The sequence below is a fragment of the Aquarana catesbeiana genome, linkage group LG01, assembly GCF_042186555.1.
Source record: "Aquarana catesbeiana isolate 2022-GZ linkage group LG01, ASM4218655v1, whole genome shotgun sequence".
NCBI lineage: Eukaryota > Metazoa > Chordata > Amphibia > Anura > Ranidae > Aquarana > Aquarana catesbeiana.
The window spans coordinates 240,254,758-240,268,161 of record NC_133324.1 but is presented as its reverse complement, the minus strand read 5'-3'; the positions used below and the strand labels follow the sequence as shown (position 1 = coordinate 240,268,161).

Sequence of the window (13,404 nt, the reverse complement as noted above, 5' to 3'; positions counted from 1 at the left end):
TTGCATTTGTTTTTTGCCCCCAAGTGCATTACTTTACATTTTTCCACATTATACCTCATTTGCCATGTATTCGCCCACTCCATTATTTTGTTCAGGTCTTTCTGTAAAATTTCTATCTCCTGATGTGAAGTTATTGCCCTGCTTATTTTTGTGTCATCCGCAAAAACTAAGATTAAGCTATTTATCCCATCCTCTATATCATTTATGAATAAAATTGGTCCCAAGGCAGAACCTTGGGGCACCCCACTTACCATTCCAGAACAGTCTGAGTACATGTTATTTATCACCACCCTTTGGACAAGCCCCTGTAACCAGTTTTTTTACCCAAGAATAGACCTTATGGTCCACGCCTGCGGACCTCAGCTTGTAGATTACGCCCTTCTGGGGAACTGCAGCGAATGCCTTTGCAAAATCCAGGTCCACAGGCCTCCCCCTATCTAGGAACCTCTATTCCTCTTAGAATATTAGCAGATTGGTCTGGCAGGAATGACCTTTTGTAAACCCATGCTGATTATTACTTACTTTTTTCCCTCAGTAAATTTAAGGATATAGTGCCTTATACCCTTCAATAATTTACCAACGACTGATGTTAGGATGACTGGTCTGTATTTTCCAGGGGATTTTTCTGTCCTTTTTTAAATATTGGTACCACATTGGCTTTTCTCCAATCAGCTGGTACCAGTCCTGTCAGTATGCTGTCCACAAAGATTAGGAACAATGGTCTGGCTATAACCTGACTGAGTTCTCTGAGGACTCTCAGGTGTAAGCCATCTGGTCTTGGCTATTTATTTGTATTAAGTTTATCTAGTCTTTCGCTCCGGCCTCTGTTAGCCACGAGGGTATGCCCTGTGATGTGTCACTAACAGTACTGTCGCGGTCAGTATACTCCTCCTCCTTTTCCTTTGTAAAGTGTAAAGACTGAACAGAAGGCATTTAGGACAGTTGCTTTCTCTGTGTCATCCATACCCATCCTCGTCTTTTATGTGGGCAATGTGCTCTGATTTTGCCTTTTTACTGTTAATATATCTAAAAAATTTCTTTGGATTTTTTTTTGCTCTCCTCTGTTTCTCGTAGTCTTTTTTGGCACCCTGATTGCGTTCTTGCACCTCTTATTGCATTCCTTGTAGTGTTGGAATGCTGATAGTGACCCATCCCCTTTATATTGTTTAACCACTTCAATACCTTAGGGCGTCATGACGTCCTTGACTTTGTGAGGGGATATCTGAATGATATAGCTACAGGCATCATTCAGATATCATTCTTTCCAGCTGGCGATTCTGTGCACGATAAGAACGATCATAGCGTCAGTTCCGCCGCTTGATCGTTCTTATAGGCGACGGGAGGGGATGCACCCCGCATCTCTCTCATAAAGAGGACCTGTCACAATAGATTCCTATTACAAGGGATGTTTACATTCCTTGTAATAGGAATAAAAGTGATTAAAAAAAAAATGTAAAAAAAAGTGTAAAAAAAATTTAAAACGCCTCTGTCCCCGGTTGCTCGCGTTCAGAAGCGAAACACATGTAAGTCCTGCCCACATATGTAAACGCTGTTCAAACCACACATATATACCATGCAAGATAAAAGGTTGCAATGACCGACATTTTATTCCCTAGGGTGTCTGCTAAAAAAAATATATAATGTTTGGGGGTTCTGAGTAATTTTCTAGCAAAAAAATGATTTTTACATGTAGGAGAGAAGTGCCAGAATAGGCCCGGTATTGAAGTGGTTAAAGGCCATTTTTTTCTTTAATGAGGCTTTTACATTACGGTTTAGCCACCCAGGTTTCACCTTCGCTCTGCTATATTTATTGCCCATTGGAATGCACTGTGTGATACATTTTTGTTTTAATATGCTCCTAAAGCGTTCCCATTTTTCTTCCGTGTTTTAATGTATCTAGGATTTGGTCCCAATTGATGTCATGTAGTAATGGCCGCAGTTCAGAAAAACTGGCTTGTTTGGAATTTAGTGTTCTTGTGCTACCTATGTCCCTCCTTTTTCTATGTTTTACGTTAAATGTGATAATCCAGTGATTGCTAGATCCCATATTATCCCATATTTACACATCTGAGATCAGATTAGGATTGTTCATAATTAATTAATCTAGCGAAGCATTCTTTCTTGTTGGGGAATCCACCAATTGAGCCATGAAGTTGTCCTGTAAGACATTCATGGAATGATGGGCCTTTAATGAGTGAGCTGTCCCCTCTGACCAGTCAGTATCGGGATAATTGAAGTCCCCCATTATGATGACATTTCCCTGCCTCGCTGCCATTTCTAACTGTGATGGTAGGTCCTGCTCCTCCTCCCCCAGTTTGGGGGGCCTATAACATACCCCCCATTATTAATTTCCCACTTCTCTTTGAAGTTCTACCCATACTGATTTCACCCCTCGTGCCATTCACAATGTCGCTCCTCTCTACCACCTTTGCATAATTTTTAACATTATAGACACACCCCTCGCCCTTTTTCTACCTTCCCTGTCTTTCCGATGCAACGAATATCCCTGGATATTTGCCAGCCACTCATGTGAGCTATCAAACCAAGTTTCCGTTATACCCACAAAGTCTAAGTCCTCCTCAAAGCAGCTCCAGTGCCTCCATTTTCTTAGCTAGGCTCCTAGCATTTGTGTATGCGCCTCTCAGTGCTGTATGGGTGCATATTACCCCCTTGCCGACCAGCGCACGACAATATATGTCGGCACAATGGCACGGCTGGGCAAATGGGTGTACAGGTACGTCCCCTTTAAATTGCGGCATAGTGGCCGCGTACTCTGTGAGCGTGACCCGTGGAGTCTATGTCCACCGAGGCCTGTGATTGTGTCACAGAGCGGCAGAACGGGGCGATGCCTATGTAAACAGGGCATTTCCCTGTTCTGCCTAGCAACATGACAGAGATCTATTGTTCCCTGTCATCGGGAGCAATGATCTCTGTCATGTTCTAGTGAGACAATCCCCTCTACAGTTAGAATCATTCCCTAGGACACGCTTAACCCCTTGATCGCCCCCTAGTGTTTAACCCCTTCCTAGCACTGATCGCTGTATAAATGACAATGGTCCCAAAATGTGTCAAAAGTGTCCAATGTATCTGCCGTAATGTCGCAGTCATGATAAAAATCGCAAATAGCCGCCCTTACTGATAAAAAAAATAATAAAAATACTACCATAAATCTATCCCCTGTTTTGTAGACGCTATAACTTTTGTGCAAACCAATCAATATATGCTTATTGTTATTTGTTAAATTTTTTTATTTATTTAACCAAAAATATGTAGAAGAATACATATCGACCTAAACTGAGAAAGAAATTTTTTTTTTTTAATATATATATATTTTTTGAGGATATTTATTATAGCAAAAAGTAAAAAAATGTTGCTTTTTTTTTTTCAAAATTTACACTCTTTTTTTGTTTTATAGCGCAAAAATAAAAACCGCAGAGGTGACCAAATACCACCAAAAGAAAGCTCTATGTGTGGACGTACATGTGTTTTTTTTTTTTTTTTTTTTTTTTTGGGTGCAACGTCGCACGACCGTGCAATTGTCAGTTAAAGCAACGCAGTGCCATATCGCATAAAAGTGCTCTGGTCAGGAAAGGGGGTAAATCCTTCTGGGACTGAAGTGGTTAACTTCACCTTAGTTTTACTCGGGCTTTGTTTTCAAATGATCCTTGCATTCACCCCAGGATTGGAAGTGACAGCTGTATTATCACTACTGACTCCACTATTACCCTCTGTCCTAGGCTCACTGCCGGCTATTGCTTCCTCTGACCCCCTCCCCAATACCTAGTTTAAAAGACCCTCCAACTTTGTTGATATCTTTCTTCCCAATATGACTGTACCATCCCCATTAAGGTGCAGTCCGTCCTTACTAAAGAACTGGTAACTGACTCAGAAGTCAGCCCAGTTTTCCAGGAACCCGAACCCCTCTTCCCTACACCAATTTCTCAGCCACTTGTTCAGTTCCCTAAGCTCCTGCTGTGTCTTGAGGTACAGGAAGTATATTTAAAAGTTTTTATTTTTACACTGTCCATTTTACATTTTTTTTTTATCACTTTAATTGCTGTCACAAGTAAACATCCCTTGTGACAGTAATAGGCAGTGACAGGTACTCTTTATGGAGGAATTTGGGTCTATAAGACCCCAAACCCCTCCACTGCACTTAAAGCGTGAGTCCGGCGACCAATCCTTTTTTTTTTTTTTTTTTTTTTTTAGGTCATTGAGACACTTTGCTAATCCCAAAATAATACTCAGTTTGGGTGTAATATTTCCGCCTCTGTCTGTTTTCGTACTGAAGAATAACTTAAAAAATGTGATGCTGGCTGTTTCCATCTTGCTTGTGGGCATGTGAAGCCCACAAGCATTGATTTCCGGGATGCGGTGAATGCTGTTCATTCACAGCTTGTTCACGTGCATGAGCATTGTTTCCCCACTGAATCTTGGGAAGCCTGACACTAAGCTCCCAGGAGACAGTGCGGCGTCGGGGAAAGGCAATAAACACGCCTACTCCCATGGGAGGAGAGACAGGAAGTGCCACAATAAAGTACAATATAAAGGTAATTACAGCGATAAAAAATGTTTTCGTGTGACATTTGAACATCTATGCAATTAACTGAAGGGGGTAAGATTAAGTTAAAAATTTGAGTGGAACCCCACTTTAAGTATTCGAAATGCCAAGATCAGCGTTTTTGAATACTTTCTATTTTTTAAAACTGGAGCCTATAGGATGAGAGTAATCCGGAAGTGATGTCATGACATTGCTTCCGGGTTACTAGATCCGAGGCCTGAACAAACAAATCAGCTTTGTTCGGGTCTCTGGCCGGCCAGCGGAGGTGCCGGCTGGTCGTTTGGGCCTCCCCGTGGGACGGGAGACCCAGGCTGAGCGGCAGAAGGGGGGGGCATTCCCTCCCGCTACTTGTGATAACGGCCAAGTGGCTACTTGGCTGTACTGGTTGTTATTAGAAAGCCGACCATCCGCTATAAAGAATGGTCCCGGGGTAATGTCTGCAGGTGCAGGTATCACCCCGGTACAACCACTTGAAGCAATGACGGTAAGTTTGTTACCAATACCAATTCTTCAAAAAAGTGAATATCGGTCACCTATAATCGGTCGACCCCTATATGTAACTAGTCAGTCCAGAGCTTAATGGTTTTTGTACACAACCTCAGTCATGATGGACATTATTTACCAGTATATCACTTATTAGCAGGATAGTAATGTTACTCATATTATCCAACTTCATAGCTTATCCGGGAATTTTAATTAATGGCCTGACTCCAGAAGTTGTGCTTATCGAATGTAGGTTGTAATCCGAGTTGCATGATTTTCAGTAAATCCAGCTTTATGCTGTACTAATTATAAAATAATCACTATGTGCTTCACTGGCTTTTGAGCGGATAACGGATAAAATACATCTCTTGTATTAAATCTAGTTTGGCTCACAATGCTGAGATTGGTGTTTTTAAACATTTTGAGGTAAAAAAATTGAGCTTTTGTCCACAACCAATTTCATATGTCATTTTTCTTTTGTGAGTTAAATATGTGCAATGCCTCCAACTGGCATACATCTGATTCCTATATGACTAAGGTCACCATGTCTCACCTGTGATCATATCAAAGAGATCCTGAGAACCTACCACTTGCTAATAATCTGAACAAATGCCATAACAACGTGTGATAAATTACCCATTCACTTATTTTCATTCTTAACATCGCACACCTCTACTGTTCAAACTGGGAAAATTAACACACTTTTTCACCTACACATTGACTAATGAAAATGTTTGCCATTTTGAAATTCACTGTGCACCTGAATGCTATTAACCTTGGTGGTGGTGTATATTTAAGATTACACAACATTACTGTTACGTTTTTAAATCAAGAAAATCATTGTGTTCTAAGAAATACTAGAATAGAATTTTAGGGGTATATTTTTACTTTTTTCAATATACAATATTCACTATATAGTATTTTTTGGACTCGCTTGCTGGAGAGTTAAATTTACGCCATCTATAATAGCACAATGTCATAAAATTCCATATTTACATGGACAACAGGAGCTGAACCAGAATCCCAAGTTTCCTTTCCTTTTTTAAATAGTTTTTTTTGGCCAGCTTTGCTCAAACAAATTATTTACATGGCAGAGCAGTCTGGCTGCTGGGGATTCTGTATCTTTGCTACATACTGTAAGTGACATGGTCTTCCTGCACTGATACAAGCAACTTCCCCTCTGCTGCTGGACAGAAATAGGGTCTGTATGGCATCTCTGCCATTTAGGAAATGCCTTTATTAATTATTAATAGAACAAAGCGTTCTTTGAATGGCTGAGGTGTTGAAGCAGACAGATGACATCACCATATTTACCTTGGTCAATCTTCTATTCGTTCATTCAAAAAAAAAAAAAAAAAAATACAAGGTTGTTCTTGAAAAGTGCTAATGCCATACAAGCGACACTCTTTCTAACAGCAGAGGGGAGGTTGCTTGTACCAGTGCAGGAAGACAACCATGCTTTTACTGTGTGTGGGAAAACCTAATAAAATCTATTACAGCATCCTCAGCCACTAGAGCAGGGGTCTCAAACTGACGGCCCTCCAGCTGTTGCAAAACTACAAGTCCCATCATGCCTCTGCCTGTGGAAGTCATGCTTGTAACTGTCAGCCTTGCAATGCCTCATGGGACTTGTAGTTTTGCAACAGCTGGAGGGCCGCCAGTTTGAGACCCCTGCACTAGAGCGTTCTGCCAAGCTGCCCCAAATTAACTATTTAATGTGAAAGGAAACCTGGAGTTCTGGTATATGTGGTCTTTGTACCCATTACTGTTGCATCTTAATACCATCTTGAGGGAGCACATTCATGGAGAACCCATTTCTGCATGTGTTTAAAAAGAAATTCAGGTTACAGGTGGAAAAGGGTGCAGGGCAGCATACCATAATTTTTTCTTGTCTATCTGGCTGTAGTTCAGCAATCTGTTTTAAAAGCACCCTGTAAATTACTTCAAGTGTGCCTGCGTGGTCTTGAGTGTCCAAAGACTCCTCCCAGGCTTCTTTTAATGACATGCAAAACAGAAGCCAAAAGAACTTGAGGAGGAAAGCATTTGGGCCTTTGCAAAAACTGGATTATGTTTTTGGCAGATTTTTATCTGCTCTTCTGTACATATCTTAGACACTCCTGTAGCCTGAAGTTCTCTAATAAAACACTTCTATCTGGGTGTCTACTGAAGGCATCCTTTGAAACTCTAGTTACGTTTTGTCATAATTTGCCTTTTACATTTTACTATTACATTTGTTTGCTAAAAACAAACCTAAAGTGATGGTATATTGTTCCCATAGCTGTCAAGTTTATCAAAATGTAGATATTTCTACTGTAATGATGAAGGCTCCTTCCTCTCCATATTATCTTGCATACTACAGGTAGGTCAAGGATTAGTAGATGGTAGTGTGCACCCAAATTACTCCTACAAATGTAATCATATTTTCCTCTTAAGGGGAAGTATCCACTTTACTTACTGTAGGAAAACCCATGTAAAAAAACATTCATGGCAGTTTTGATACATTATATACAATTACATACTATGATACTTCCCTTTTTAATGTAGTATAGAAAAGGTTACAGATTAGCTTTAAAACTTCAAATAGTGCTTATAGATCATAGGCCTCTAAGCTCAGCAATATGATTTTCTGTTGTACAATTGAAACCGTCATTCTACAGCCTTCTAAACGCTGATATGCTATTTCTTTTTCCTTTTCAGAACAACTGGAGTAATCCCCTCCTTAAACAATTGTGCAGAGATGTAAGATTGCTTTGTTGCGTGCATGTGTGTGTTTAGAGGCAGTTAATGGGTACAGGAAAAGGCATGTCTATTGGGCTTTGAAAATTTGCTAAACTGAAAAAAATACACAGCAGCAGAATTGGAAGATTCTGTGAATTTGATTTATTCAATGCACAGTGAAGATGCAACATATATTGAATGCATATTAATCTTTTTTGCTGTTTTGAGGGGCACCAGATTCCTATGAGGTATTTGGACCCTCTAACATCAAATGGACAAAGAAGAAATCTTGAGCAGCCACGTTTGTGTTTCGCCATGTAAGATGTCATTGATTCATGTACAATATCATTGTAGTGCATGCTTTCAGTTGTAAGTAGCCAAATGTCTGTATTGTATCATTTCCTTTATAAACAGCATGTACAATATGCACTTGTTCTATTTATAAACTCAATCAAAAGGTACAGATGTTGAATGTTTAAAATGTAAATCTCCAAATCACCATTTCATAAGTTTTAGGTTTTTTTAAACTTGTTTTAAGTGTGCAAATATCATTTTTACACTGTAATAATGTAACTTATTAAATTATAAAGCAGATAACATTTTGGTGCAATACGACTTATTGTGATGCTTCTGTTACAAGAAAACAATGTCAGTTACTGCAAACGCATGTTTGGCCTTTAGGCAATTGTAAATAAATTCAGTTGTTGCTGACATGAGCATCATACAGACATCATGGTTTCAGGTAAATAAAAGTTTGTTCTACTATAGACTTTTATGACTGAGTTGTCTTTCTTGCACAATTGGGTTTTAATGTGTTTCTATAGTATCTCAGAGCTGGCCTAGTGCACATTTTATAACCTGTGCCATATACATGGGATGGCATTCCACAACCAAATTTTAATGGCCAATTGAAGTCCTCCCTCATCTCCTTATAGCCCCCTACCCCAACATGTTATCGTTTTTGCTTGGAAATGCCTTTTTATATGCATTTCTTTTTCGTCCATTGAGGGGCGCACAACTGTAGGATAGTATGACATTTAGGTTATACCGCCATCTACAGTTGTTTTGGACACTGACAAGGCAAAAACATTACGCCAGCTCCTGAATACTCCTGCATCCAACTGTCATACATCAGTCTTTTTCTGGTCTTGAGAGGATTGACACATTTTTCTCAGCTCAGCTGTGGAATCCTTAAAGTATAACTAAAGGCAAAACTTTTTTTTTCGTTTTGGATAGAGTGGAGAGGTATAAAAAGCTTCTCAGTTTTTATTGCTGTCTGTGCCCCCCATTAAGGAAATTGACCTTCTCTAATTATGCTGTTTACCATTATCATTGAAAGGAAAAGAAAATTCCAAATTTAGCGTTGTCCCCAGAAAAGTAATAGAGGGGAAATCTTCCAATTGGCACACTAGTTCTGGTGACCTGGGTGTCCCCAAGAAATACCCCTTAATTTGTAGGGATTTCCTCTCCCTTCCTGTTTGGCTATGGGACAGAAAGTGAAGAGAAATGTCTGCAGTGGGACAAAGATGGGGCAAAAAAATTTGACAGGGGTTATAACGCTCCCTTACTCTATCCAAAAATGGGAAAAGTTTTGCCTATAGTTCTACTTTAATTTTATATTTTCTGCAAATTTTTGTATTTATTCAACATAGCTGCTGCACCGTGGATATTTTTTCTTTAGTAAATTCAGTTGAGCACAGCAAAAGAAGCGCATTTGAGGTCTTTGAAGCTATTCGGATTAGTGTATCCTCAGCAGTAACTCTGGAGGCTCTACCTGGATTCTGCTGGAACAAAGATTGTGGAGATGAACTGAAATGTGACATTTTTAGACACTGGGCTCTACCAGTGGCATTTTTTTAAGATCTTGGTGCAGTGTTTCTCAACTCCAGTCCTCAAGGCTCCCCAACAGGTCATGTTTTCAGGCTTTCCATTATTTTGCACAGGTGATATGATCAGTTTTCACTGCCTTCGTATTTATCACAGTGATCTCATCTGAGGGAAATACAGAAAACATGACCTGTTGGGGCACCTTGAGAACTGGAGTTGAGAAACACTGTCTTAGTGTGCCGTGGTAAGACGCTCCAGGTCCAGAGCTGTTGTACAGCCTCTGGTGTGACCTAGTCTCTGAAGACTAACTTGTGAGGAAGCCTGGGAAATCTGGTAAGTTATCCTCAGGGTCTTAACTCTGCACTGTAGAGCTTTCCATACCTTGAGTACGGTAAGGTGCAAAGTGTTTGTCTCCCACGTCCAGAGCCATAGTGTGACCCAGCATCTGCAAACTTGGTGAGAGAGCCATTCAGGCCCAAATGTGGGTATTTCCTGAGTTTAGCTCAGTATGTGATCCTCATTCATCCAACTCTGCATTATAGTGTTATCCAGACCTCTGGTACTTTTTACTTAAAAGGAAGCCTTTCTCAACTGTGGTGCTGCCGCAGAATGTTAAAATATTTACAAAGTCAAGAAGATCAAGTAGCTTGATCCAAGCCTACCTTAATAAAAACTCTGTTCCAGTGCATGGCTACCCACCTGCATCTTATCAATCAATGACGTCATCAGTTGCTGTAGAGCACGTCCGGTCCCTGCGCAGCGTGGTATAGGTTGAGGGTAGTTCCCTGTGACTCTCTCCCCAGAGTTCAGGAAGCTTAATTTCGCCTCCCCTATGCCCCTGAGGGCATGATTGCACTGGAGCTGAACAGCTTCTCTTTGGTCAGTCATAGGTGGAGGGCGGGACCAGGGTAGTGTTCATTTGCTTCCCTTGTCACACAGCACCCAGCAGCTCAAAATAGGGAGAAGGGAGCAAACCTGGAAGTCTTCCACCTCCAGTCCTGTGGTAAGGGGCTGAAAGGGAGAAATTTCCCAAGCAGAAATTCGGTCTGCTCACTTACTGCCCCACTACTGCATACTCCTCACTCACTGCCCCGCTGCCGCATACTGCTCATCGACTGCCTGGCCTCTATGTACTGCTCCCTGACCGCCTCACCACACCAAATACTGCTCACTGATTTGAATCTTTTACAAGGTAGCTCTGCATCACAAACTACTGAACCCTGTTTCAGACTACATTTTAGGTTTCTTGCACAGGGGCATACTTAAGCGTACACCCATGCAAGGGCCATATTTTGTACTTTTGCTTTTTTTGTGACACATCACAAAGCATTTGTCATAGTCTGAGCATGGTACAACCTCTAAGAACTTACATAGCGAGTGAACCTGGGAGGATAGGTACGCTGGATGTTACTTCACAGCTTAAACAGTTGTACGCTTTTAATATACAGTACATAATGGTTAAGGCTGAGACTACAAACTGCTGATGTCATTAACTAGGTAGCGTGTGGCACACAAGAACTTGCTTTGATGGTATGCCCAGATTGGTTTCACTGCTTGCCTAAAGTGGCTTGGTTGCCTTCAGCTGCCTCATCAGCATCAGTTGCTTGGGTTTTTGAACACACAAGGCATTGCCTCATATTGGGCCTAGCTGCTCCCCACTACATGGTACAACATGTCTTCACATACAGTGGTAAAAATAATTATTTGCAGATTTTGTAAGTTTGCCCACTTGCAAAGAAATGAAAGGTCTATAATCATAGATGTATTTTTAAATGATTTGAACAAAATATCAACCAAAAATCAAGAAAAAACACAATACAAAGGTTTTAAACAGTTGCAGATCAGTGAGTAAAATAAGTATTTGATCGCCAAGCAAAACATGACTTAGTACTTGGTGGAGAAACCCTTGTTGGCAAGCACAAAGGTAAGATGTTTCTTGTGGTTGTTAACCAGGTTTGGGAGAGATATTGGTCCACTCTTCTGTACAGATCTTCTATAAATCCTTACGGTTCCTAAGCTGTCGCTAGGCAACTCAAAGTTTCAGCTCCATCCATAAATTTTCTATAGGATTAAGGTCTGGAGACTGGCTAGGCCACTCCATAACCTTAATGTGCTTCTTTTTGAGCCACTCCTTTGTTGCCTTGGCGGTATATTTTGGATCATTTTCATGCTGGAGGAAAGCATGATCTGGCTGAGGGAAGAAGGTTCTCGTTCAAAATTTTACAATATATGGCCCCTCAATGCAGCAAAGTTGGCCTGTACCTTTAGCAGAGAAACCTTACCAAGACATAACATTTCCACCTCTGTGCTTGACTGTAGGGATGGTGTTTTTAGGGTCATAGTCAGCATTTTTCTTCCTCTAAACACAGCGAGTTGTGGTAATGCCAAAGAGGTCAATTTTGGTCTCATATGGCCACAGCACTTTCTCCCAATCCTCCTCTGAATCACTTAGATGTTCCTGGGCAAACATCAGACGGTCCTGTACATGTGCCATCTTGAGGAGCGGGACCTTGTGGGTGCTGCAGGATTTCAATCCATGGCTGTGTATTGTGTTACCAATGGTTTTTTTGGTGACTTTGGTCCCAACTGCCTTGAGATCATTCACAAGCTCCTCCCATGTAGTTCTGGGCTGATCCCTTACTTTTTCATGATCATCCTTACCCCATGAGGCAAAATCATGCATGGAGCTCCAGACTGAGGGGGTTTGATGGTTATTTTGTATTTCTTTCATCTGCGATTAATTGCTCCAACCATTGTCTCCTTTTTACCAAGCTTCTTGCTAATGGTCTTCTGCTGGTAGCCCATTCCAGCCTTGTGCATGTCTACAATCTTGTCCCTGACAACCTTTGACAGCTCTTTGATTTTACTCACTGAACTGCAACTCAATTTATAACATTTGTATTGTGGGTTTTTTTTTTCAAATTATAGACCCTTCTTTTCTTTGTGAGTGGACAAACTTACAAAATCTGCAGGGAATCAAATAATTAATTTCGCCACTGTAGATGCACAAAGGACAGTCTTGCATTCCAGCCCATACTCCCCTATTAGCAATAGCAGGAATTTCTCGGTTCACCTGGAAGAGACTGGTGCCTGCAACGAACATCCTGGGACACCTATTACTTTCTGGAGTCTGGTCATTCTCTCTGGAGTCTTATGCAGGTCAGTGAAGTGAGTCTCATCCCTCACAACCACCATACTCATGAGTTCCACGTTGGATTTTTTTTTTTATTAGTCTGTATGCAGTTAATTAAAACCTACCCACAAGAGTTTTAAAAGCACCTTTTTGCATACTATAACCTGCACTGTGCTTCTGTCTCTTTTGATGTGCCTAAAGTCCCTGTTTTTTTTTTTTTTTTTTTAAAGGTTAACTTTTTTTATTGTTTTTATAGACATAACAATAATAGTTACACAGGTGTATAATCATAGCGAACATCGCTTCAGTCATAGTGCAATACATTGATCAGGTATACAGGTAAACGTTATGTAATAACACGCAGAAAATATCACTCAGCACAATACATTCTGGTCAGGGCTTAATTTCTGGTAGTTTCTAGACGATAATATCTCTATTATTTGCTATAACTTAGGGGGCAGGTGGAATGGTACTGTCTGAGCTAACCTATGGGTTCCATATTTTAGAGAACTTTTTTGGGCATCCTCTAGCTTCATATGTTAACTTATATAGTGGTATTGCTTGTTTGATAATGGTAAGCCAGAATTTTATAGTCTGAGTGGATTGAGATTTCCAATGCATGGTTATTTTTTTTTAGCGTAAAACATCACTATGCGTATAAGAGACTGTACATTTTTGGATA

At 40.5% G+C, this 13,404-nt stretch overlaps 1 protein-coding gene across 1 annotated transcript in view; it reads left to right on the top strand.

The window, feature by feature from the left end:
- The window catches only part of ATP2A2 (ATPase sarcoplasmic/endoplasmic reticulum Ca2+ transporting 2), an 82,661-nt gene extending 74,132 nt beyond the window's left edge, over positions 1–8,529 (top strand). The window contains exon 21 of the mRNA XM_073626468.1: positions 7,742–8,529. Within this exon, the coding sequence (XP_073482569.1) occupies positions 7,742–7,755 (14 nt within the window). The 3' untranslated portion in view covers positions 7,756–8,529. The remainder of the gene's footprint in view (positions 1–7,741) is intronic.
- The last annotated feature ends 4,875 nt before the right edge of the window (positions 8,530–13,404 follow it).